We start from the raw sequence: 24876 nt of genomic DNA on the forward strand, positions 1-24876 counted from the left end.
ATTTCATATTTTGTTTTAATTATTAATATTATTACTTGAATTTTTTTATTTCATATTTTCCACACACCCCCTGTAGTTCTAACATTCAATGTAGGTATTTTCATAACTTTATGCTTAAAACTTTACAACTTTCACTAATTGACTAAAATCTCTGCTTGCACTATCAGTTAGCGATTTACAATAGGTTTTACGTTTACAGTTAAAAATTTACACTACAGATACGCTAATGATATGGGCGGGTCAGTCACTCACAGCTAACTGACCCATAAATAGTCTTAAATACATACTCGTTAGATATACATATATGCATATAGTCGCACATACATACATACATATGTGTAAACATACATACATACGAACATATGTGCGTGTGCGTAGCATTGACATTTAAGGACGCGTGGTTTTGACTGCGACTGCGGCAACATCTAAGTGTGTCTCTGCGGCGGCGATTGTGTAGCGTGCGTGTTAATAAAGTACAAGGTGCTTCAAATTGTATACAGAGTGATGCTGTGTACGTGCATGAAAGGTGCCGTTAGTGGCGCTAGCGCCTACGCTTTCTCTTAGACGTGCGTAGCCAGTGCGCCTTGTTTGGCACTGCCGTTCGACGGTAGAATGAATTGACCGGATGGGCTTTGCGCCACCGCCACAGACACCGGCGCCGTTGTTGTGACCGGTGTGGCTGTAGTGAGGGGTGCGCCTTGTGTGAGCGGTGTCATGGCCGCAAGCGTATTACTGCTGGCGGTCAAATTCGAACTGCTACCGCTAATGCTGCCAGCGCCGCCATTGCTGTTGGCGCCCGTCATGCCGATGCCAGCCGTGAGCGCGCTGTAATTTTTCAACGCATTCACACCTATGCCACCGTTCATGTTCACATGCTGTTGGCTGGGGTGGTGATGATGACGTTGGTAGGGTGGTGGCGCTGGTGTGGCGGCGGGGTTGGCCGTGCTTGGTGGTGGCAACGGCGGTAGTAGTGAAGAGTTCGAGCGCAGATAGGGGTTGCCGTAGATGGCGCTGAAACGGCTATCTATGCCGTTTTGCAGTAGCGACTGACCGGCTGGAAGTTGAATATATATTGTTAGCAAACTGAAGGCAACTGCATTGCTCTAACTAAACTTACCGAGGAATCCGTTACCCATTTGAGCGGTGCTCTGTTGTGGCTGTTGCTGCATATCATTGCGATTGCGTGGCAAACTCAGATTGCCGGTCGTTGTGACGGGGTTTGTGTAGTGCGGCAAGGTAGCCGAGTTGATTGTGCTGGTTTGGGATTTGTTGACGTTATTAGCGACACCAGCGCCGGGCTTGCCACCCTCCGTAGGTGCGCTATAGTCGAGCGCATATTCAAAGTAGGGCGCATAACCGTTGACAGTCTCTTTGTAGTCTTGATTCTTCAAATTCTTAATATGACATTGACGGCTATAACTGAAGTCGCCGGAAAATCTGTGTATAATTAAAGGAAATGGTTATTCAAGTATACGAAAAATATCTTTAAATCACGCTGCGTCTCACCTGTCGTCTAACTTCACTGGGCCAGCCAGTGGCACTCCCAATGTGGCGCCCTTCATTTGGACATCTGGCATTGGCGCTTGTGTGAGATTGATCGCTAAACCGTCGCTACCAGCCTCCGAGTAGTCGACATCGTAGGCTTTGGCACGCAATTCGTGCTTCAGACCGGACAATTTATCGCCACCACGTGACGCCTCTGGTATGACATCCGCCGGTATGGGCTTCTTGTTATTGCGCTTCATATAGACAATCACCAACATCACAATCATTATGACAATAGCAACAGAAGAGAGTGAACCCATAACAACCAGCAGTATAGGCACCGAACCCGCTGGAAAAATCGAAATCGCGATCGGTTATCGAAAATTGGAAAGCTAGGTTAGTAAAATACTAGTAAGTTTAGCTTACGTTCTGGTTTCAAATTGATCAACAACGAATCGCTGCCATAAGAATTCTTCACCGTACAATTGTAGCGTCCGAAATGACTAGAACGACTCTCTTTAATAATAAGCGCTGCACGCACACCCTCTGGCAAATGTTGCTCTTCGAATATATAGATATCCGGATCAGCTGTGCTCATATTAATCACTTTATCCTCGAATGACCATAAAATCTGCTCTGCCTTAGGCACACTAAATGCCACACAGTCGATCTTCGCCCGACTTCCCACCGCACCGAATTGCACCTTATGTGAGGTGATAATGGGTGCACGCTTAACGTAAATTGTGGCCTCAGCACCGATCTCTGGGAAGCCAGTTACTATGGCCTTGCAATAATAACGACCTGCGGTCTCTGTGGTCACCTTCAAGTTAAGATTTGCGGTGTTGCCGACAACCTGATTTGAAAAATATTGAAAAGGTAATTAGTTAGTTGGAAGTAGCATGTAAAGAGGGGTCTTCAGAGGAATGTTACTTACTTTGTCTGTGTTTTCGTTGATCCATTCAATTTCAGGCGTCGGGTTGCCATCGACATCACACAGCAAATTCGCGTTCGTGTCTAAATCTGCTTCAACTGAAATGGGACGATGTTTGAAGATGGGTGCATCTAAAAGGGATAAGTTATTTAGTAATTCGGTTTATAAAAAGTTGAAGAGGCTGTATGCTTATGATATTTTTTCATTTTCATGAGGTTAAGCTGACTTTCTAAGCTAATTTCTTTAAGTATTTACTAATCTTCTCAAAAGAGAGTTGATAAGTTTTATACACACACTCACTGCCTTTCTCTCTCTTTCTCTCTCCTTTACTCTCAATTTGGAAAAAAGTTCTGAAGTAACTGTAATACTTACAGCTGATATCCAAAGTTTCAGTCTCTTCACTCTTGCCCACCGCATTGACAACTTCACACTTGACCAAAGCTTCGTGATGATGTCGCGTTACATTGTGTATGATCTGCATAAAATATCATGAAAGTAAATATTTACTATTAGCTCAATATAAATTTTAATGCAAATGAAAGCTCACCATCTTCGTTGTATAATCACCGGTGACCAATTCTTCATTTATAAACCAACGATAGCTTTGCGCCGGTGGATTTGCATCCGCTTGACAAGATAATATAACCTCGGAGCCCTCCAATATGCGACCGCCAGCCAAGGCACCGCTAATAACAGATACCACCACCTTCGGTGCATATTTGACCTGAAAGAAATCGTAAATGAATATATTGCTAAAGCAAATTTTTACGAATCAATCACTTCTATAAGTATTTTGGCGGCGCGATAAGTGCGATCCGCCGTATTCTGCGCCTGGCAAGTAAATGTCGTGTTGTGGTGTTCCTTCTTGGGCACAAGTTTTAAAATCGACTTGGCCGTTATGCGACGCGAGTCCGATAAGGGCTCCTTCACGTACTCGATGCCTTTAGTGAGCACATTGCCGAGGCCGTCAATCCAAGTGATCTGAAAGCGGGAAACAATTTTTTTTGGTAAAATTGATAAAGCTTACAATTTAGGGAACGGAAGAGATAAGGAAAAAAGTTGTTGCAGAGAACGTATATTTATATATGTATATTATATATATTTATATATATATTATATATATATGCGTTCTCTGGTTGTTGTATGTCACTAATTTTGATAAGGCAGTGCCGTACTGCATTATCTTGTGTATATGAAACTGTAACGGTTCTAAAACTTGCTACAATGAAGAGAGCGCTCTCTAGTGGAATTCAGGAGTAGCGGTCAAACTGTGCGTACAGTGGCACTGCAACTACTTTTGCGCCCGCACATCAGCTGCTGTGTGCTTTTAATTAAAGTGAGTAAAAAATTCCGGCGGATGCGTGCACAAGCAATAAAATGTAAGTTTTTAGTGTTTTAAACTAATCAAAAGTGTTTAAATTGGTGTCTTAAAACCTTTAAAGGGCGAACAACATTTTGCAATAAGAAAACTGTCTGGCACTCACCTCAGCCGCTGGCTTGCCACCAGCCGACACGCACTCCAGCTCAATCTCGCGGTCTTCCGTTGTGAATATAACTTCACCTTGTGTGATTTTCGGCGCTTCCGGCGGCACCAGCACTGTCAATTCGGCGAAACGCGAACGTATGCCCGCCTCACCCGCCGGGCCGGGTCCCACTTGGCACTGATATTTGGCGTCATCATCCAGCATCACCGGATAGATATCTAGCGAAAAGTCACCCTCCTCATCGCTACCCACCATCGAGTAGCGTTCGAAGCCGCTCAAATTGCGATGCTGTCCCAGGCCAAAATCATCTTTCGTCCACTGCAATGCACCCATTTTGCCCATCACCCGACAGGGCAGCGTAACACGTGAACCCACAACAGCGGTTTGATCCTGCGGCTCCATGGCGAAGCGTTGACCTTCGGTTGGTGATTTCTCATCATTACTATGATGGCTGTTGGAACTTTTACGCGACTTCGGTTTGGCTTCTACGGAGTGCCAGTGTGCGCTGAACAACAACAATGACATTAGTAGTATGCTGAAAAAGCCGGGGCGCGTTGCTGTGCAACACCAGTGTGCGGTGTGTGGAATGTGTTTGTGGTGGCATTGATACTTATGCGGATGTGTTCGCTGGCTGGCTGCACATTTACAGTTGCTATCTTTGCTGCCATTGCTGTTGTTGTTAGCGCTCCTGCTGTCAAGAGTGCTGCGTGGATGGGACGTAAGTGCAAAATATGTGCGCTTTATTGATATGGACATTTTCGTTATTTAGTGATTCTTGTTGTTGTTGTTGTAGCAGACGACGTAGCAAATAATATCGCTTTTGTTTCGCGTTGCTATAAAACGCGATTTCGCTGATATCTCTTTTGTGTAGGCCCGTACACAAAACGTGTCAGGATGCGAGAGCCTGCAATTGGATAATAATAAAAATGGTAAACATGAGTGCCGATAAATACACATAACTGTATATGTTCATATGCATGCAGGCGTTCGACACATATGACACTTTTGTGTTGCAAATTGTGCCATCTGAACCTCGTACTTTCTTTTGCTTTAACGGCATATTCATGGTAAAGGGCAGAAGAGTAAAAATATGGACAGAGCTTGCCAGCAACGTAAATATCTCCAAGCCACCTCTGCGGAGAAGTTATGGCACTTTTATAATAATCATAACTGTGTGTGTGTGTTTCTGTGCGGTATCCGAGGAGGAGTAAACATATAATGTTGCATTGTTGCGAATGTGCATAAAACGAAATATTTATGCGATGATTGCAATTCGCTTGTGAAAATATTTGCGTGTGTGGAATAAAAAATAAATAATGCGATACTAAAGAGTGCACTATTTTAACGCCCCCGTTATAAACGATATTGTGAAATGTGCAAACGTGGATAAGAAAACAATGCAGAATGCTTGAATATTGTAAGTATTGAAGCAAGACATGTGTATTAAAAGCAAGAAAAAGTATTATATAACAAATTTTAATGATCCAGAAAAAGATAAGAATAACTTTTTTAAAGGAAAAACAATTGATAAAATAGTGAAAAATGTGTTGTGAATTTGAACGAAGTCTCTATGCTGTTTTGCATATTATTTAAATCAAAAGCCATGAGATAAAGTTAAGAAAATAAAAGTTAATATTACATGGCTAATAAAAGTTATTGTTACAAAAAAAAAAAAAAAAATTTGGAAAAAATAATAACTCAACATTTATGAGAAAAAAATCGTTTAAAATAAAAATTATTAAAATTGAAAGAGCAAATAAATTTTGAGGAGAATAATTAATAAAAAGTGAAAAAAAATTATGAGCAAATAAGTTGAAAGAAAAAAAAAAAATTAAACTGCAAAGTATGAGCATATAATTAAGAAAAAAAATGTAAAAATATCTCGTCCAAATCAAAACATAAATGTGTGGTAAGTAAATCCATGACGATAAAAAATAATATGGGAAATGAAACTTCAATTGGCAATAATACGTGCAAAACAAATAATAATAAAAATTCATAGATAAATCGGTCAAAATATGAAAAAAGTTATAATCACGTTTGCAAAATTAAAAATTAATAATAATTTGTAAATAATCAAAAAAAGTGGATGTGAAGATAGAAAATTATAAATAAAAAAATTTTATTAAATAGGAAAATAACTGGAAAATAAGGAAGAATGGAATTTATAAATAAATTTTTAAAATAAATACAATTAATTTTGTGAATACAACTAAAACATAAAATTTAATTTTATATAATTAATTTATATAAAAATACTAATAATTTGTAAATTATTAAAAAATAGATTATGAGAAATAACAAGAAAATATATATAAACATGTAAATATAAAAAAAAAAATAATAAAATAAGAAATAATAAAATTGATAAATTAGCAAAGGTTAAATAAAATAAATATGTGCGCAAAATTAAAAAAGTTAAATTATATAMTTATATAATATGAAAATGGATTTGAAAAAAGTAAATTAGAAATTAAAAAAAAACGAAAAAGATACTAATAATTAAAAAAAGTAAATTATAAGTAATAAATAAATCGACATAAAAATTAATAATAAAAAAATTAATATAGCAAATTATTTAAAAATATTATACAAGTAGAAGTGGTAGCAAATCCATGATATTTAAAATAATACAAAAATAAGTGAAATTTAATAATAATTTTAATGAATTTTAATAATAAATCTGAAGCTAAGAGTTAAACTCAACTGCGTATGTGTGAAAAAATTAAAGAAATAACAATAATGGCAATGAAAATAATGTAGATATTTATTAAAATAATTGGTGAGTAATTTTTCTTTTATTATTATTTATTTTCTCTATTTACTGTTTATTTTTATATTAGTTATTTTTACAAATTATTCATTCTTTAAATTTCAACTTAACTTCGTCTTTAAACTCGTTTTTCTCGAAACTGCGTTTTTGAAGCAGGTTGGCAAGATTTCTCGAGAACTACTTAACTGATCTTCATGAAATTTTATACATGAGATAGTACTCTTAAAGACCTGACAAGAAAGTTTTTTTATTACAACTATTTGAAAAAAAAAAACAATGTCGCAAAATTTTAGATTTTTTTGTAAAAATGTTTGCCAAAAATCAGTTTCAGTTGTCTTCGTTTGTCAAAGTTCTAAGTTAAGATTTTAACTAAAACATGTATTTTTTCACTTTCGGTGATGAATTTCAATTGTAAGAAATTATCCTGCCAATGCGTGTGAATCTGTTTTCCGAGTGGTGACCAAAAATGGCGTCGCAATGGCTGAGTTTAAAATATTTTTTTCCAAAAAGTTCGGAATTTCTTTGTTAATAGCGTATGTTTGTTACAGTAAATCATTCATGTAAAATATTTCATTTATTTATTAATTTATATGAGAAAAAAAAATGGTTGAAAAGGGCTGTTTTTACCCGAGGAAACCCGTGTAACCCCTTAATAATTCGATAGGAACCTATACACGCTCTTTTGTAGTACCATACCGTTACCTTTGAACCCGAACCAAGAATAAGAAATTTTAAGCTTGCACTTCTTAGCTTCTTTAAATTACGCAGTCATCATCACTTACGTTATTCTATATAGCTACATTATCTATAAACCCTCCTATCTGGGCAAACTAATGGGCATACAAATTCCACATATTTTCCTTTAACCCATTACCTTGGCGGAATGTGCATAAAATACGATTACATTTGCGATTAAGATTTTTATGAGCAACGCAACCTGAGTAATTTTTATACGAAATTATAAGGAAAAGCATTAAGGTTTATAGCGCGAATGGCATTGTGAAGCAACAAAGCAAGGTGGCGCGGGTGGTTGTCAGCGGACAGGCAGACTGGCGGTTTTGCTATTTAAGCGTGGACATGCGTGGGCGTGTAAGTACATGTTTACAAGCGCTGTACACACATATAACTGTATACTTATTTTTGTATATGTGTGTATGTGTGAGTAAGCGCGCCTTGCGGCCATCCGCCACGTTGAGCGCGCAGTAAACGAAAAGCTACATCAAGGATGGCAATACCAGTATCTGGCTTACCGTTTTCACATGCAAGATTGTCTGTATGTGTGGGTGACGCAGAATTTCGCGCATTACTTTAAAATATATTTGTATATATGTATGCACCCACGTAAGAGCCAAGTACTCACATATTCACACATATACATATATGTATGTACGTGGGTGTTTGTAGGTGTGTGTGTGCGTGCTTGCTTGGGTGTGTTATGTGGCAGTCGAATTAGCCAAATGCATTGAAACGCTGTTGCGGTAATGGATTCTTTTGTGGCAGCTGCAATGCCATGTTGCTGCAGTTTTCCCTTACTTACCGTTACTTTTTCGTGTTTTATTTTAATTTTGCTGTTGTTGTTTGTAATTTTCCCATGCAGCGCACTCAACGCAGTAACGATTTTTCCATAAAAAGGAATTAACTGTAAACACACACAGTGGGCGCTCACTAATTCATTTTTTACTCCGCGCTTGTGTGTGTGTGTGTGTTTGCGTGCGTGTTGCATGCATGCAAGTGTGCACGCGTGGCTGAGTATAAAATGGATTTCCGCTTTGTGCAGCGTGAACGCATACGAGTCAGAAAAATAAATAGAAAAGTACCGTGGAAGTATAGAAGTGAAACCACAACAAGGCTGCCCCGCCTACCACCTGCCGCCAGCCTGGCTTTTCACCGATTTCGCAAATATCAAGCTCATTTTTTAGGCTGACGTATTTATTTTGTGCTCGCTTTTCGTTTTTTCTTCTGCCGCTCGAGCTTTCAACATTTCGGCTAGCAGTTTTTCAGTAATTTTCCAAAGCTGATGTAATTTTAGTAAACGCTCGGCAATGACGCCGGCCGCGATGCGGCAGTGTAACGGTGCGTCATTGTGTCAGTCAGCTAGGCTGCAAATTTGTTATGCCAACCCACACAACTGTGTTGGCTTTCAGGGTCACGGCGCACATTGCACTGGCTCATTTTATTATAGACTTGCACATACAGACATACATACCTACATGTAGGCATATTTACATTTATTCGTGCTATATATGCACATCAAAGCACTTGTATATATGCATATATGTATACTTTTGCTTTTGACTTTTGGCCTGGCGCCCAGTCGTGCTGTCGCCTTGTCGTCCTGCCGCACTACGTTGCATGTTGTGCGGTGGCTGAGTTAGCGAAGTTTTGTAGGTCAAGTTTGTGCACAGACACACATACACATACACATTAATATATATGAACAGACGAGGCATTTCAATTTTCAATGCGCCCATATACATACTCGAATAGTTTTTGCTTGCAGTGCCGACAGCAGTTAATGAAAGTGCACCAACAAACGCCCAGCTAACCACAGTCATTTTATTTACTTGCCGTAGTTGCATGTGTGTATATAATACCCTTATATATTATATATGTATATGTATAGCTATATATATATCATTTGTGTGTGACCGACGCGCCATGCATCCTTTTAACTGCAGCCAGCTTAATGCCAATTTAAATTCAACTCGAATGAATGCTTTAAAAAATGTTCACCATTTGCGGCTATTCGGGGGCTAATCGGCCAATTTTGTTTGCTTCCAAGCTGCAAATTTAAAATGCATCCTTATTATTTGTATGCACATCAAATATGAATGGCGGTGGGCTGTGTGTGGGTGGGTTGGTTTCGTATGCCGAATGGCTTTGTAATCAGTTGTCCTTGGGAATTTTGAATTACTTAATGGCAGTGATTATTTGCACTTCGAGGATTTTTTGTTTGTTTTTTTTTTTTTTGCTATTTTTATTTAGTGAATGCATGATCGGTGAATTTAGAAAGTTCTCTGTGAATTTAGAGAGTGTTTGTTGAATTTTGGTTGTGGTAATTGGTAGAAAAGTCGGTAACACGGTATATGAATCGGCTATTAAGCGACTTTGCTTGAATATATTGCAAAAGCAAGTGCACTGCTGCTTGCTTAGGATGCAACTTTTTAGTCATTTACGTTAATTTTTCACAGGCGAATAAGATAGGTTGTCTATTGTGAAATTTTCCACACGCTCTTTTCTCACCAAAAAACTGGCTGATACAATTCAAAACCTGGTATGGAAAACTTTTTTATTTGATAAGGTTTCGTAACCATATTTCGATAATTTATTATCTCAGGCATCGCTACAATTACCGTACATATTGTTCTGATCGGACCTCTATAGCATATATCTGTCATATAAATATACCCTCTTGTGCTATAAGTAATGATCCTGTGAAGAGTATCATTACCCCTTTCGAATTTTAAATAACGGACTTATGTTTTTAAATCCACACATGTGCTCACATAATTAAGCCACTGCATGACGAATCACTTTCGGAGAAAAACAACACCTAACGACGATAGACAAATAGTACGGGTGACAACGGTAAATAATTTAACACGTCAAATAAAAGAATAAATGGAATATGTGAATGGTGTATGTGTATCCTCAAATGCGCGAATCGCACGACGCAAACCGAACGTATCTAAAATAAGAACATCAAACAAAGGTTAGCGTTTGCGAGAGAGCATCAGCAAAAGGATTCAAAGTTATGGGATCTAGTGGTATGAAGTGATGAATCCAATGTCTTGGGAATGATGGTAGACCCTATGTTAGGCCACCACCATTACAAGAATTAAGCCCAAAATATACAAAAAAAAAGAAAAAATAATAAAATAAAAAAAAACTGTGAAACATGTTGGCTCATCAGTCATGGTATGGAGATGCTTCACTGCATATGGTGCAATACAATACAATTTGCACAAGTTCTGGGCAAAATGACTGGCAGTATCTACAGAGACAACCACCTAAAGCACTACTCCAGCATGGTTACGGACTCGTTAGCAATGAATCAGATCAAGTGTTTCGAGTGGCTTGCCCAAAGCCTGAACTTAAACCCCATAGAGGATTATTAAGAGGGCAGTTGGGGCGAGAAGACCGCCGAAAATCCTGAAGGACGTGATTTTGAAAAAGTGCTTAGCAACAAAATGACAGACTAAAAAAGCATTTTTTTCAAACAAAATATCGAATTCTTGTTTTTTTTGACAGTTTTTTGTTGCAGGTGGCCTAATTATATGTGTACGAAAAATACATACATACTTACAAAGAGGAAAGCAGATTTTTATTGAATTTATATATCATGGCGCTCATRTGGCTTAATTGAGCACAAGTTTATATACTTGAAAAAATTTTATTTTTAAGTTGTTCCGGCAAATAGTTTCGTTGTATTTGTAATTATTTCGAAACTTAGTGTAATCGGTGGGAAAAATTCTGCTTAACAGCTGGACAGTGCAGCTTGAAGTTTTCACACGACATTCATAGATATATCTGTCAGATAATGCTTAAAGGAATAATTGATTAATTTCGAGAATTTTTGAAGTGTACATTTTTGAAGTTTTTTTTGGGGGACCGCTACTATGTCAAAAAGCAAGAAATCTAAATTTTTACTTGTTTTTTGATGATTACCTGTATTCATCTAATATATCTACTTAATAATATTTTTTTGTTGTTTGTTTTTGGATTTGAGATAATTTAAGCATAATAATCACCTCCAGACACATTTTTTTCAGCAACCCTCTTGGTGATCGGCTATCGGAGCAAGGGAATCCAAAAATTTTTAAAATGAATCGCTTTTGTTTAAAGTACATTTAATTTAAAAAATGTACGTCAATTTTAACATATTTATTTCTGAAGATGCCATTTCAAAAACATTTTACAAAAAACACATTTTTTCGAACTTGCAAGTGGTAAATGGAGATTTCGATGTAAATAGGAAATTTTATATATATTATAAGAAAAATTTGGCATATTTGCTTCATGACAAAATTTCTTAGTAGTGACTAATTAAGTTACATTTTTTTCCTTTTTATAAAGATTTATATTAAATTGCGTTTTCGTATGTCTAATTAAGTTAAATTTTGCATTTTATAATGACTCGTATTAAATTGCTTTCCTTCCCAGAATTCATAATATTTTCCTTAATTAGTCTGACATCTGTGCAAACACATACGTGCTAACTACCTGACATGCTGCAGTACAAACGTACATACGAGTATAATTGAGAAAGCTTGAGTGAACGCCTAAAAGTTGGCAACACGTGCGAGAATTACCTAATTGGAGGCAAGACTGTTAAAGATAGGTATAAAAGCTTAAGCCTAAGCAAAGCCTAATAATATCTACCCGATATATGTATATGTATTATAAATGTATGTGCGTAGCTCGCATAGCGCGTATATAACACATAAATCATTTTTAAATCATTTCAAAATGTTGATAGGTTGAAGTTGCTTAAAAGGGTTGGAATATTTTGAAAGGTTAAGCTCCTTAAAAAGTGTGTTTTTGCTCAATCAAAGGTAGATTGACAGATAGACAGAATGATGACAAAATTTAAAGCATTAACACCGTTAACTTAAAGTCTTTAAAAGTCACTAACCTCACAATATTAAAGAATTTAATATCAATCTGCTCTATATGTAACTGTACGTATGTATATATATTTTTTTTGGTTTGCTTTGCGTTGCAAAAATTCATTTTATGGCTTCTGCATTTGTAAATAATCCGCTCTGCTAAGCATCCCACCCCATAGACACGCACGAACAAGCGCGCACTTGAAGTGTGGCTGTCAGCCGCTTACAGTTGAACACACACAAGTAACACAGACACACATACACACACACTGACACAGACTGATCTGCGTCTGCTGAAGAAATATCTTTTGAAAATTAGTGATTTCGTTATAAAAATTTTCATTTCCTTTTTAAGGTTGCGTCTGAAATTGAGTTTTAGACACCCACCTCCGCTACATACACACGCGGCGACTTTCCATAACAGCAACACCCACGAGCCTGAATCTAAAATGTTGAAAGATATTTCTTGTGGAAATGTACATAGGACTCACACAAACACGATTATGGTGTGTATGTATTACTTTGAATAACGGTATTTTATGTGTCATATAAAAATATATTTGTATTTGTGCTTATTTCTACTTCTATATGTCATCGCAATTATGTCAGGTGATACCATAAATCATAAGAATACATAAAGTGGCGTGTAAAAATATCAGCATTATATAATATAAAATGTGTGAGGAAATGGTTATTCTACACGTATTCTTTGGCACGCAAGTTTTTATGTGGACTTTTCTTATGGTCATTATTTGGGGGTATTTTGTGTGTGATCGTATTTTGTCATCGAAAACAAGAGCAAAATTTAAATCTTTTCATTCATCGATTAATCGATAAATATCTAGTAATCGATTTGTCGATGATTTTTTCTCAATATGTTTCCAAAGCCTATAGATTAAAATAAAAATTTTCCATTAATCGATTAATCGATAAATCACTTTCTAATAATCAATTAATCGATAAACTTTTTTACTTAATACGTTCAAGTAATTTATAAATGAATTTAAAATTTTTCCATTAATCAATTAATCGATAAATATTTTTATATTATCGATTATTTTTTTACTCAATATATTTCTATAACCTAGAAGTTGGCGTGTCTAAACCTAATTATTTTTTATCAATTAAGTGTTATTTTTTCTTTTCCTCTCTATCTCAACAATTGGTATCTACATACTTCATTTCCACTTTTATTCTACCATTATATAAAAACAATAAATTATAGTAATAAAAAATAACATTTTTACTTCTTTTCATTTCTATGAAAATGTTTTAGCGCTATTGGTGGTTTTAGACAGTTACAAGTAAATGTTGAGTCGTGTGCTGTTTGTTTAACTTCCTCAAGCGGATTTTGAAAGCCAGATCTGCTAAAAGTATTATCATTATTATAGCTGAATTTATAAAAGTATAAAATGCATATTCACAAATTGTAATATTACTAATAATCGATGAGAATCAGACTAATTGGTTTAATTATAATACTTTCTTTGAACCAGAAATTGCCTACCCTAAGTACAATAATTTCAAATATTCACTTTGTTACACTCTCTCTCTCCCCCTTCTTTTGCACTTTCTCATTTCTAACACTCCCTAAAACTTGTCAACAGAAAAAATGCGCCAGTTCATTGTGCCAATCCTTTTTATCATTTCTCTTGACCGTTTCGCAATTTCCTCCGCTCACTGTTTTAAAGGTCGCAGGTCTGCACCAACGGCCCTGCTGTGTGCGCGCCAAGGCGGGTTAAAAGCATTTCATCGGTAACTGACAACGGGCGATTGCGGCTTGTCGCTTGTTGCTGCTGCCATTTTTTTTCAGCGCATTTTTTTACTTGTTGGAATAGTATAATTTTATTTGGTCACAGCATATACTGGCTGGCTTAGCCAGCGACCGAACAAGGGTTCTACATTTATTCACAGCAATGGCGCGTTCCTACCAAACCAGCTATGTGGTCTACTAAGCTGTTAGTTTTCGCTTGTCTTTCGTTTTGTCGTTTTCGTGTCAGAGCTGTAGTTGTTGTTGGTGTTGCTTTTACTAACTGGCTTTTTAAGGACTGTGAATTTTTATTAATGTGTGTCGTCGTCTTTATTTGCGTTTATTTAATGTTAGCTGTTCGGCTGACCAGACATACACACACCCAACTAGTGCCTTCTTGTATTCGTAGAGGACTACATACAGTATATTCGCATATAAATAAGGCGTCTGTCTGCATCGCCATACTTATCGCATTGTTTGCCAAAAGGGCGTGTTTAGTGGTCTATATTATAATTTGCACATTTATGCAAACAAGCATATCTCGATAATCATATGTATGTACATTAGCACATGTGTTGTTGTAAGCATATTAACGGTCCAGTTATTTACTTAATTTTAAGGTTATTAACACATTAGCGCCGCGCTTGTTGGCATACGCCACTTTAATGCCGCTTAATTTTGAAATAGAAATATTAACATGAAACCGTTAATATAATTTTGAAATTGTCTTTTCATCTGCCACAATATTTGGAATTTGAGGTGCTGAGATGATTTAGCCATGATTTCCTCTGAGTCCGTCTGTCTGTATACATATGAACTTATCTTTCAGTTTTCTCATTACGAATCTGCTCAATCTGCCGGAACGGCCGATATCCGACTATACCTTATTGCTGTTACGCAAACTGAACCATTGTAATCAATTGCTTGTATGGGCCTACTTTTCGTTAGACGAGATATTCTCACCAAAATAAACATGTGTTAATGCCCAAGGCATACAAACTGATCAATCATATTTCTTGTAAGGAATCTTTGTAAATATTTGTGAAGAGTATTATACTTTGGGTGCAATCGATGTTAACGTTTTCGAAGAATTTTTAAAAAGGTATAAAAAAAATTTTATTTATTACTTTTACACAAAATTGAAAGTATTATGTATATTTAGTATAGCTAGAATTATCCAAATTGGGTCTTATATACAGTGTTATGTTCCTTAGCCTTTTGATATTTTCTAGGAAATTTTATAAAGTCGTTCTCATAGAAACTCTCGATCTTATTGGCAAAAAACTGGAATCATCGATCTATACTAGCTTCTCTTGAGGCAAATATTTCACTAGCAAAATCATTCGCTATAGACAGGAACAGGTAGCAATCACTTAGTGCCAGATACTGACTATAATATTGTATAAAGGCTAGGTAGGGACCACATCGCTTAGCTGGCACTCGGAAATATATTGGACTTTATCAATATGCTGGGATTAGGTGAGTCTTTGCGATTTAGGAGAGGGTATAATAGATCACCTATCTACTGTATCTATAAGGTGAATGCAGAAAGATCCCAATCAGGCATACTGACAAGTTACCATCAATTAGTGTGGCCTGCCATTGTTCTAACGAAGCGTAATTATAATTACGGCCTCTTTTTGATGACGGCTTTGTCGATCACAATGAGATCGGAGTGCTTGATACCTCGATAATCGAAGAAAACTGTCAACATAACCTTGATTTTCAGCTGCCGATATTCGGCCGATTGATTGATTGTTTCCGGGTTATAAGCATAGATCTAAAACTCATCGTCAGTTTCATCACATTATGGTAGTCACAAAGCATTGTTTCACAGACGACGCTGTTTTTTCGAAAAAAATTTAGTGATTTTGGAACCAATCGTGCTTTCACTTTTCTTAGGCCCAAATGATCTTTGAAAATAGTTTTACCAGATAATTCCGATATTCCAAAAATGCCAGTAAGATCCTTGACTGTTGATCATCGCTTTTTAATCAACAATCTCTTTATTTTATTGACATGTCGATCATCAGTTAATGTTGATGGCCATACTGGAAGTGGTTCGGAGTCAACGTCAAAAGTTCTACTATGTTTTGCTTACAGTATATAAACATACATGCATACATACATAAATACTTCTAACTTTCAACTATATAACTATGAGCAGATGCAGACAGCATATGCTATAAGAGCTACCCTATAAGCCTCAATAAGATCGATTCTTCTCTTGTTTTTATACTCTACGCAGTTATTGTGTCACAGCAACTCAATTTGTACACTCCTACGCCCACGCCCACTTCATCTATGCCTAACGTTGAAACTGAAATTTATTACCCGAAATTGTTGTCGTCGTGTCGCGCGTTGTTTGCACTTTGTTTTGTTTGGCCCGACCGAAATTGGAATTAGGAAATCCACACTTGTCGCGGTGTGTAAATAAGCATACACAAACACACACGGGCAACCGCACAAACACACGCGAACATGCAGTGCTTTGTAGTGCGAGGTATCGATGAGAGATTGCTGTCGTTACAATTTCATTCCGTTGCACTTAGCTTAGCCGAGCTTAGCGCAGCTCTCAGCACGGATAGCGCCACTACTAGCGGCCTAACATTACCATTACGTGCAGCTTTGTTTCAGCAAGCCGGTGCGCCTAAATGTATGCCTACCTACACATGCTTATATGCACTTGCTTGTGTGTGTATGCGTGGGTGTGACTACAGTGAGCTTAGCGCAATCCTCCGCGCTGTTTGTATAGGCAACATTCGCAATATCCGCTTGCCTGATTGCCCCAACAGCCATCATCAGCGACAGCGTTGTTGTTATTTGCCCGTCAATAGTCAATAGCGCACCAACATGTGTTTTGTGCCGGTTTTTTTTTAATTTATGACATTTCGAAGGCGCATAACTGACAAATCGCGCGCAAACGCACTTACAAAGCCCCGCACACATACACACACACAAACAGAGTATGTAAACAAGGAGGGCAACAATCGCTCGACAATAGTTCGTAGGTGTGGTAGCATGTAGTTGCTATTGATGCGAGGCTGCCTGCCAATAGCGCAGAAGAACCAGATGAAAAACAATCAAAGAACGCGCTAGCAACAATCACATACCCACACACACACACACACACACACACATGCGCGCTTATGCAAAGCGCTCTGTTAAGTACACAATGGGATTTCAAAAGCGCACAACAGCTCGGCACAAGGGAGCAAGTGCAAACACAAATTGAATTGTTGTTGTTGTTGTTGTTGTAGATGTGAGCGGTTAATGCCAAACGCCAAATGCTGGGAATTTGATTACAAATTTATGCCATAAAAAAGCGGAACTGTATACATGTGTTCTCGTTACACTTCACTTGTTGTTGTGCATGTTTTTTATTAGGGTGGTGTTGGCCCCCAGCGGTGCAGTACGGCATATGGTTATAGTTGTTTATGTATGAATGATAGCATCTTGCAACAAATTGGGAATTACAGTGGTTTGAATTTGAAAAAATTTGTTTTCAGAAATACTATATATGTGTATAGAAGCTAATACGCGTTTCACAAGATTAATCACGGACTAAGGATCACCTTAGTTACAAAGATACAACTGATAGGAATATCAGGTGAAGGTGCTGGTATATATATTAGTTTATGTGTATTATAGCCTTTTCGTACAGCCAAACTAAATTAGTGCATTATGATTTTAATTGAGAAATCAGTGTTTGCCTTTTGCTCAGCCGGCTGCTCGATTCACGATAGCTTCGATTAATAATTAACGAATGCCTCGGTTAACGGACCCGGTTAATGATCAGCTGCTGCATTTTTTCTGCCGATTATAGTTCCGCTCAGCTGATTGCTATTTGATCAATGCACACAACCAAACTTAAAGCCCAGACAACAACCGGCTTATTACAGCTAAATTTATCACGTGGACAACAATCTGCAGAATTGCTTTTCAGTTTCAGCTCGATTTAAATACGATTAAGAATTATTGTATTGAATTCGGAGTTAATTAATTCGATAGAGAGAATGTAGTAAAGGTTTATTCTTTTTTTTTTCTGGTAAATCGAACTCAACGAGAGCTTTAATCGAACAAAGGCCGATGATCTGATCAATTAAGTGCTGAGCGAAAAGGTTATTAGACCAATCTGATATTTAATTAAGACCAAAAAGGACATGATTTATAAGCAGAAATACTTTTCAAACAAGCTAATCAATAGACGGCAGAGCCCGATTTGAATCTGCTGATCAGAGTATCATTGAAATAAAAAACATATCGACGGTGAACCAAAAATAATAACTGGAACTTTAGGCATCACGTTATTCGGAAATCTAAGCAAATTGGAGAAATTAGGTTTTAAGTCGTTCAGTTTAGATAAAATATACATTGTGACAAAAAAGCACCTGGAAATTGTAATTAAATTCTCCAGGTGAATAATATTTCTACCACACGTAGACGGCGGAGAGATCGTTGAAGACATGCCTCGTTCTGGACGACCTTCGACCTCTTCAACTGGTGAAAATATTGAAAAACAGTGATGGATGTGGTGCTTCAAAATCGACAGGCGGGTGTTAGAAAGATGGCAAGAGAGCTCGACATCTTTCGCGAGTCCGTTCAAATGGTTTTAGAAGATATTTTGGGTGTTCTTGCAAGACTCGTCGCAGTAAAGCTGAACTTTTTTCACCGTCAGACAGCTCTCTTTGGACATGCTTGATCGTACGAATTCCGCTCCCAAATTCATGGAGAGCATTATAACTGCCAATGAGACATGGATTTATGCGTTTGGCATACATACATGAAAGTCAACCATCATCGCAAGGGAACCCGTTTTCAGTCGATCCAGCAGATGAATATAAAATATTTCCATAAAAAAATTTGATTTTAATTCGTCAGTTTGTATGGCAGCTATATGAAATACTGATCAAACTTGAAATATTTCTTTTTGAAGTTTATAACGTTGTCTTGGAAAAATAATCTATACCAAAATTCGTGAAAATATCTTGTCAAGTAAGTTGTCTCTACAGAGACCAGGTTTTGATCGATCAGTAAGTGTAAGGGAGCTACATATATTTATGCTATAATGGTCCAATATCGCCATCTACCAGAGCTGTGCGAGAATTTTAATAAGATTTTAATTTTTTTGTCAACGCTTTATCAAAAGGGAAAAGCTTTTATCCATAATTAACTCCCAAAACTTTCAATTACCGTTAAAAAAAAAAAAAACCGGGACGTGAAAATTTGTATCATAAACTTTTATACATATATAGTATATCGTATATAGTACATATATTTGCCTGTAGGTTATGTATCATATTTGAACTTCTGTTATCATTGTTTTGTGGCAGCTGTTGTTGGCACTGTCGATTACAGTTATGACAATGCGCCATTCAAGCCGCTGCTATGTAGCTGTTATTGTCTATGCTTATTGTATAGCTCTGAGAAGGGAGCCGTGTACATACTATACATATAGTCTATTTGATGCTATGTTGCCGTGGCGGAGGATATGCGGATTGTGAGGAAGCAAGGAAGCGAGCAAGCGCTGCTGATCGCATTGTTGAAGTCGTCAAATCGCGAAAATGTTTATTTACATGTTTACCGTTAGGAAATGAAAGCATCCTACGCTGGCTGCATGAACACCCATAACACATACAACTACATTCGTATCTTTACATATGATTATATACATATGTAGTTGGAAGGGCATATGCATGCGGCTTGCATGTATGTGTGCTTGGAACGTGCTGTTGGGGGGGCAAGCAAGCGTCTGGCGGCGCATGTGCTGCACTGCAAGTGTATAGAAAATATAAGCGTCTGCATGTGTGTGCGTTGGCGTGTGCGCTGCGACTACATGTGTGCACGAACACTTCCGGTGTAGAAGGATAATAAACACATGACACCCCCAGCAACGAACATTTAATGCCAAGACAAGCGGATAGACAAACAACAGACACTGAAAAAGTGACGGGTAAACCGAACACACATAAATGCACATACACACACATCCACTGACAATGCAATGTCGACGGCTGAAAGAGGTAAGAAGCTTGGTGGCGGCCCTTTAGGTGCCAGATAATGTTTAGGCTGCGGTTATGTATTTGTGTGTGTGCGTGGTTGCAAGTAACTTATAAATAATACACGCATAAAAAACATATAAAATCGGGCAGCCCTGGGAAGAGCAACAACTGGCAGCGTGCTCCTGCTGCTTTAGTTGCTACTAAATGCTGGTGCGAGTGCTGCTGGGGTGCTGATAGTTTTTTCCGTTGCTGACATGTGCCAAAGTAACAGCAAGCACCACAACAATAGTGTGTAATACAACAAAAGCAGTGCAGTACAAATAAACTGGCGTTTATTAATAACAAACAGCCGAACGTTTATGGCGAATAGGAAATACTAATAAAAAGAGAGGCGTCAATTTGGGAAGACAAATAGGAAAAAATAAGAATAATAAATTAAAGGCAGAGAAAAATAGTTTAAGTTACATTACTAAGAAGAAGACAAGGAGCAATTAAAAAAAAAAATACAAGAAAACACGTGTACTTCGCTATACTACCCATAACTACTACATATCGTCACTTTAAATGTAAAATAACGTTACTCAGTTTACATAAGTTTACAGGCGAAGGAAAAACGATTTAATAGAAGCCATTCATATTAAAAAAAACTTTAGTTTCGGTTATAAAATGGTTATATATTGGTTATATAGTGGTTATTTAGTGGTTATATATTGGTTATACCTGAGAGCGGAAGCTGAAACCTTTAGATCGATTTTGATCGAACAGTTTGTATGGTAGCTATATCCAATAGTGAACCGATATCAGGAGTTCCGATAAATTTGCAGCTTCTCATGGAGAAAAGAAGGTGTGCAAAATTTCAGTTCGATACAAAAAGTTTTGCGGACAGCTGAATATGGAGTGCCAGTGATTTTCGCAGGGCTATATGTACATATATTCGTGGTAGCATACATCCATGGAATATTTCAAATTGATGAAGCAGTAAAGTAAAGCAAGCAAAAAAATGTATTTGAAATAACAAAGCACAATCAACTATAAATAATAGTAACAAACTGCAGAACGCCAGCGCCATTGAATAAAGGAAACTGGAAACTTACTATCTTCCAAGCCAACAACTAGGCCTTGCCAACTGCCATACTACATGCATGTCTATATACATAGCTATCTTCAAAATATATATGTATACACGTCATGTAGATGTATGTGTCTTGGAGAGCGCATTGATGCGTTATGCAACACAATGTGGCAGCCAAGTGATGGACACAAGTGATGATTATTGCATGAAGCAGGTGGAAAATTGAATTTTTTCTATGTGATTGCGCATTGGGCAGAAAAATAGGTGAAATACTTGTAGTTGCAGGCGAAACACCGAGCAACATCAGCTGATGCTGAGGCAAAAACGTTCTTGGAAGTTAGTAATTCTAAACTCTCCACGCGGCCAGGGTTCGTACAGTTGCACGTGCAGACAATGAAGCTTACAAATTGCTGGTCATTGTTAGTGGCGCTGCCAGTTGTGCGAGTTATGTTTGACAGCTCAGATTGGACAGTTTGATTGGGTAGGCGCTGACGTCGAGTTGGCTCAACCCACAAGTTCCACCTATTGTGCGCCTGTGTGTGTGTGTATTCGTTCGAATTTAAATGAGTAGGAAATTTTGCAAGCTGCACTATTTTTGTATTGTATTTCCTTTGCCACTTGCTACGGCAAGAATTATAATTTAAAACCTGGATAATTTTCTATAAGCCTGCAAATGAATGCTTGTAAATGGTGTGCCAAGGAAGTGGGCGGCTTTATGAAAACTTAATTTTGTTCTTACTTCAACATGTCATAGAGTTGAATAGAATCAATAGTTCGTTTGGAAATTTACTTCCTTAATTTACATATTTCTGTGTATGTGTATGATGCACTGATGGAGGTATCGATGGTGAGGCCACAGAATCTGTTGAAATTCGTGTCAAGCGCAGGCATCCTTAAGGATGACTACTTACTCCTCATGGACCTTGTAACAGAATTTGAAAAGAACCAAAACTGGCGTATTCGTGGCCTATCAGACTAACCTAACCTCCATATAAAAGCGTCTAAGGAAATTATAAACGATTAATCTTAAGTATTCTTTACAGGATCTACATATCATGATGTCAAGCTATAAACTAAGTATTTATAGGAAAAGCAAATTTCCAGTGTCCGATAAAAGTAGAGATCGCTTCGGAAGTATAGGCTTGGGATTCTGGTGGTCTTCTAGGCATGAAATATACATACGTCACAGTTGAATCTACGTAACGCGAGCATACTTTTATTCAACTAAATACTAGTGACTCGGCAACGAATCTCAAACTGCTTCAAAGAGACTTCCTAAACCTCTCTTGTCCGTCATTGGTCAATAAAAAAGGTTAGATGGTTAAAAAATAAGGTATGGTAGCTCGGATTTCGGTAATATTTCGTGGTCCTGAGCAAAAGTATGCAAATATTATAGAATACGAAGGAACCAATGAGAGTACTTCTCAAGAATCTGATAAGTAGAAATAAGAAGTATCAAATTTCTATCATCAATATCTATAAAACGTAGAAGTGAGCTCTTAAATAGAATATGTTAACACTCACAGAAGTAACATTTAAGTTCTTCCTAGTTTATTTTATATCAAGGACCATTCCTAAGTAAACAACTTAAGAGTTGTATAACATTTGACTTTTGTAAAATGAAAATTTATTTTAATTTTTCCTGTAGGGCATTTATAGAATTTCTAATTTTTATATCCGAAACGGGGTATATGTGAAAATGATTAAACAAATGTTGGGCTGTATAACATTTGATTTTTGTAAAATTAATATTTTTTTTGTTTAATTTTTCCTGCAGGGCATTTATAGAATTACAAATTTTTATATCCGAAACAGGGTATATGTATAAATGATTAAACGAATGTTGAGCTGTATAACATTTGATTTTTGTAAAATTAAAATATTTTTGTTTAATTTTTCCTGCAGGGCATTTATAGAATTACTAATTTTTATATCCGGAACAGGGTATATGTATAAATGATTAAACAAATGTTGAGCTGTATAACATTTGATTTTTGTAAAATTAATATTTTTTTGTTTAATTTTTCCTGCAGGGCACTTATGGAATTTCTAGTTTTTATATCCGGAACAGGGTATATGTATAAATGATTAAACAAATGTTGAGCTGTATAACATTTGATTTTTGTAAAATTAAAATATTTTTGTTTAATTTTTCCTGCAGGGCATTTATAGAATTACTTATTTTTATATCCGGAACAGGGTATATGCATAAATGATTAAACAAATGTTGAGCTGTATAACATTTGATTTTTGGAAAATTAAAATTTGTTTGTTTAATTTTTCCTAGAGGGCATTTATAGAATTACTAATTTTTATATTTCGAACAGGGTATATGTATAAATGATTAGATTATTAAACAAATTTTGAGTTGCAAAACAATTTAACTTTTTTAACTAAAATGTTTTCCTTAATTTTTCCTGCAGGGCATTTATAGAATTTCTAGTTTTTATATCCGGAACAGGGTACATGTGTAGATAATTAAATTATTGAACAAATTTTGAGTTGTAAAACTATTGACTTTTGTTAAATTAAAATTTGTTTGCTTACATTTTAATAGAGGGCATTTATAGAATTTCTAATTTTTATATCCTAAATAGTATATACATATATAAATGATCCTCAAGAAAAAGATCTTTTTATACCCTTTTTAAACGAAATGAACCTGTGAAGGCTACTATAGCTTCGATACAGCCGACCAAAATGTTTGTTTTTGTTTTCAATATTAGTTAAAAAACCATTATTTACAAAAATATTATTGACAACATAATTCATCAATAACACATGAAGCCGTTAAGGCGGTTATGTTGCCCCAAATTATACCCTTAATGTCATAAGTATCTTGAAAACAAGAAAATTCAAACGAAATTAAATCGTGAATAACTGAAAATGAAAGAAAAGTAGTAATTTGAAAATTTAATATTAAACCAACAACAATAACAAATAAATATTGGAAGCTCTACTCGCTTATTATACAACAAATTGGAAATTCTCACTGAATTTGTTATATCGTCTGCTGAAAGCGCCAGCGAGTGAAGCAGAGCAAAACGAAATACAAGCAACTTGAGCGCCCAAATGTAACCGATAAATAATTTATGAATGTACACATGTGAAAAAATGCGATCCAAACGATTGGTTGCCATCAAAGCAACGTTGAAGAGGAGTCAGACAAATGTAGGCGCTTTGCAAGGGATTACTTAGAGTGAGTTGCAGGGGAGGACTTAGCAAGTTGCAAGGCGTTGGGCGCGCCAGACGCACGTCTGCCGAAAGAAGCCAGTATCCGTTGAGGACACATGCCTGCTGGTGGCGCAGTAACACGCCGAGACAGCTGCAACACGACAACTGGCAGCAGTTTGTTGTAGCCGCGTCCTGCTGGCCCGCCGCGCAAAACTTTTATTACACTTTGTTGTGGCACTAATGGCATTGCCTGGGAATACCAACATTTCAGGCGCCGCAAAAGTTGTAAAACAAAAACGCACAAGGCGAAATGAAAGTGAGTAGCGTGTGTGTGTGTGTGTGTATGTGTGACAAGTAGAAGAAAGTAGTAATGCGATCGGTTGTGTATGATTGGCAGAAAGCGATTATTGCAATTAAACTCATTAAAGCGGCACAAACAAAGCGTAATTGATATTGATATTTCTCGTCAGGGTGTGCGTGTGTCGACTTCCATGTGTTTGTGTAAAATTGTTTTCTGTCTCTGTGTATGTGTCTGTTTATCGAAATGCGTTTGTTTGCGTTTTAGTAAATTGCTTTTTGTTATGTGCTAGCTACGC

General features: G+C 36.8%; 1 protein-coding gene across 2 annotated transcripts in view; it reads right to left on the reverse strand.

Annotated features, from left to right (window-relative positions):
* The window catches only part of LOC108973655 (irregular chiasm C-roughest protein), a 69666-nt gene continuing 44790 nt past the window's right edge, over positions 1-24876 (reverse strand). The window contains exons 1-9 of one of the 2 annotated variants that reach the window (XM_018941049.1): positions 3901-4656; positions 3197-3397; positions 2964-3140; positions 2789-2891; positions 2420-2547; positions 1912-2338; positions 1507-1834; positions 1118-1437; positions 1-1054 (exon numbers count right to left, since the gene is read on the reverse strand). In XM_018941049.1, the coding sequence (XP_018796594.1) occupies positions 561-1054; positions 1118-1437; positions 1507-1834; positions 1912-2338; positions 2420-2547; positions 2789-2891; positions 2964-3140; positions 3197-3397; positions 3901-4656 (2934 nt within the window). In that variant the 3' untranslated portion in view covers positions 1-560. Of the gene's footprint in view, positions 1055-1117; positions 1438-1506; positions 1835-1911; positions 2339-2419; positions 2548-2788; positions 2892-2963; positions 3141-3196; positions 3398-3900; positions 4805-24876 lie in introns of those variants that run through there. The other variant, XM_018941047.1, reaches the window with a different exon arrangement.

Source organism: Bactrocera latifrons, unplaced genomic scaffold (genome assembly GCF_001853355.1).
Source record: "Bactrocera latifrons isolate USDA-ARS-PBARC rearing strain unplaced genomic scaffold, ASM185335v1 scaffold_5, whole genome shotgun sequence".
Taxonomy (NCBI): domain Eukaryota; kingdom Metazoa; phylum Arthropoda; class Insecta; order Diptera; family Tephritidae; genus Bactrocera; species Bactrocera latifrons.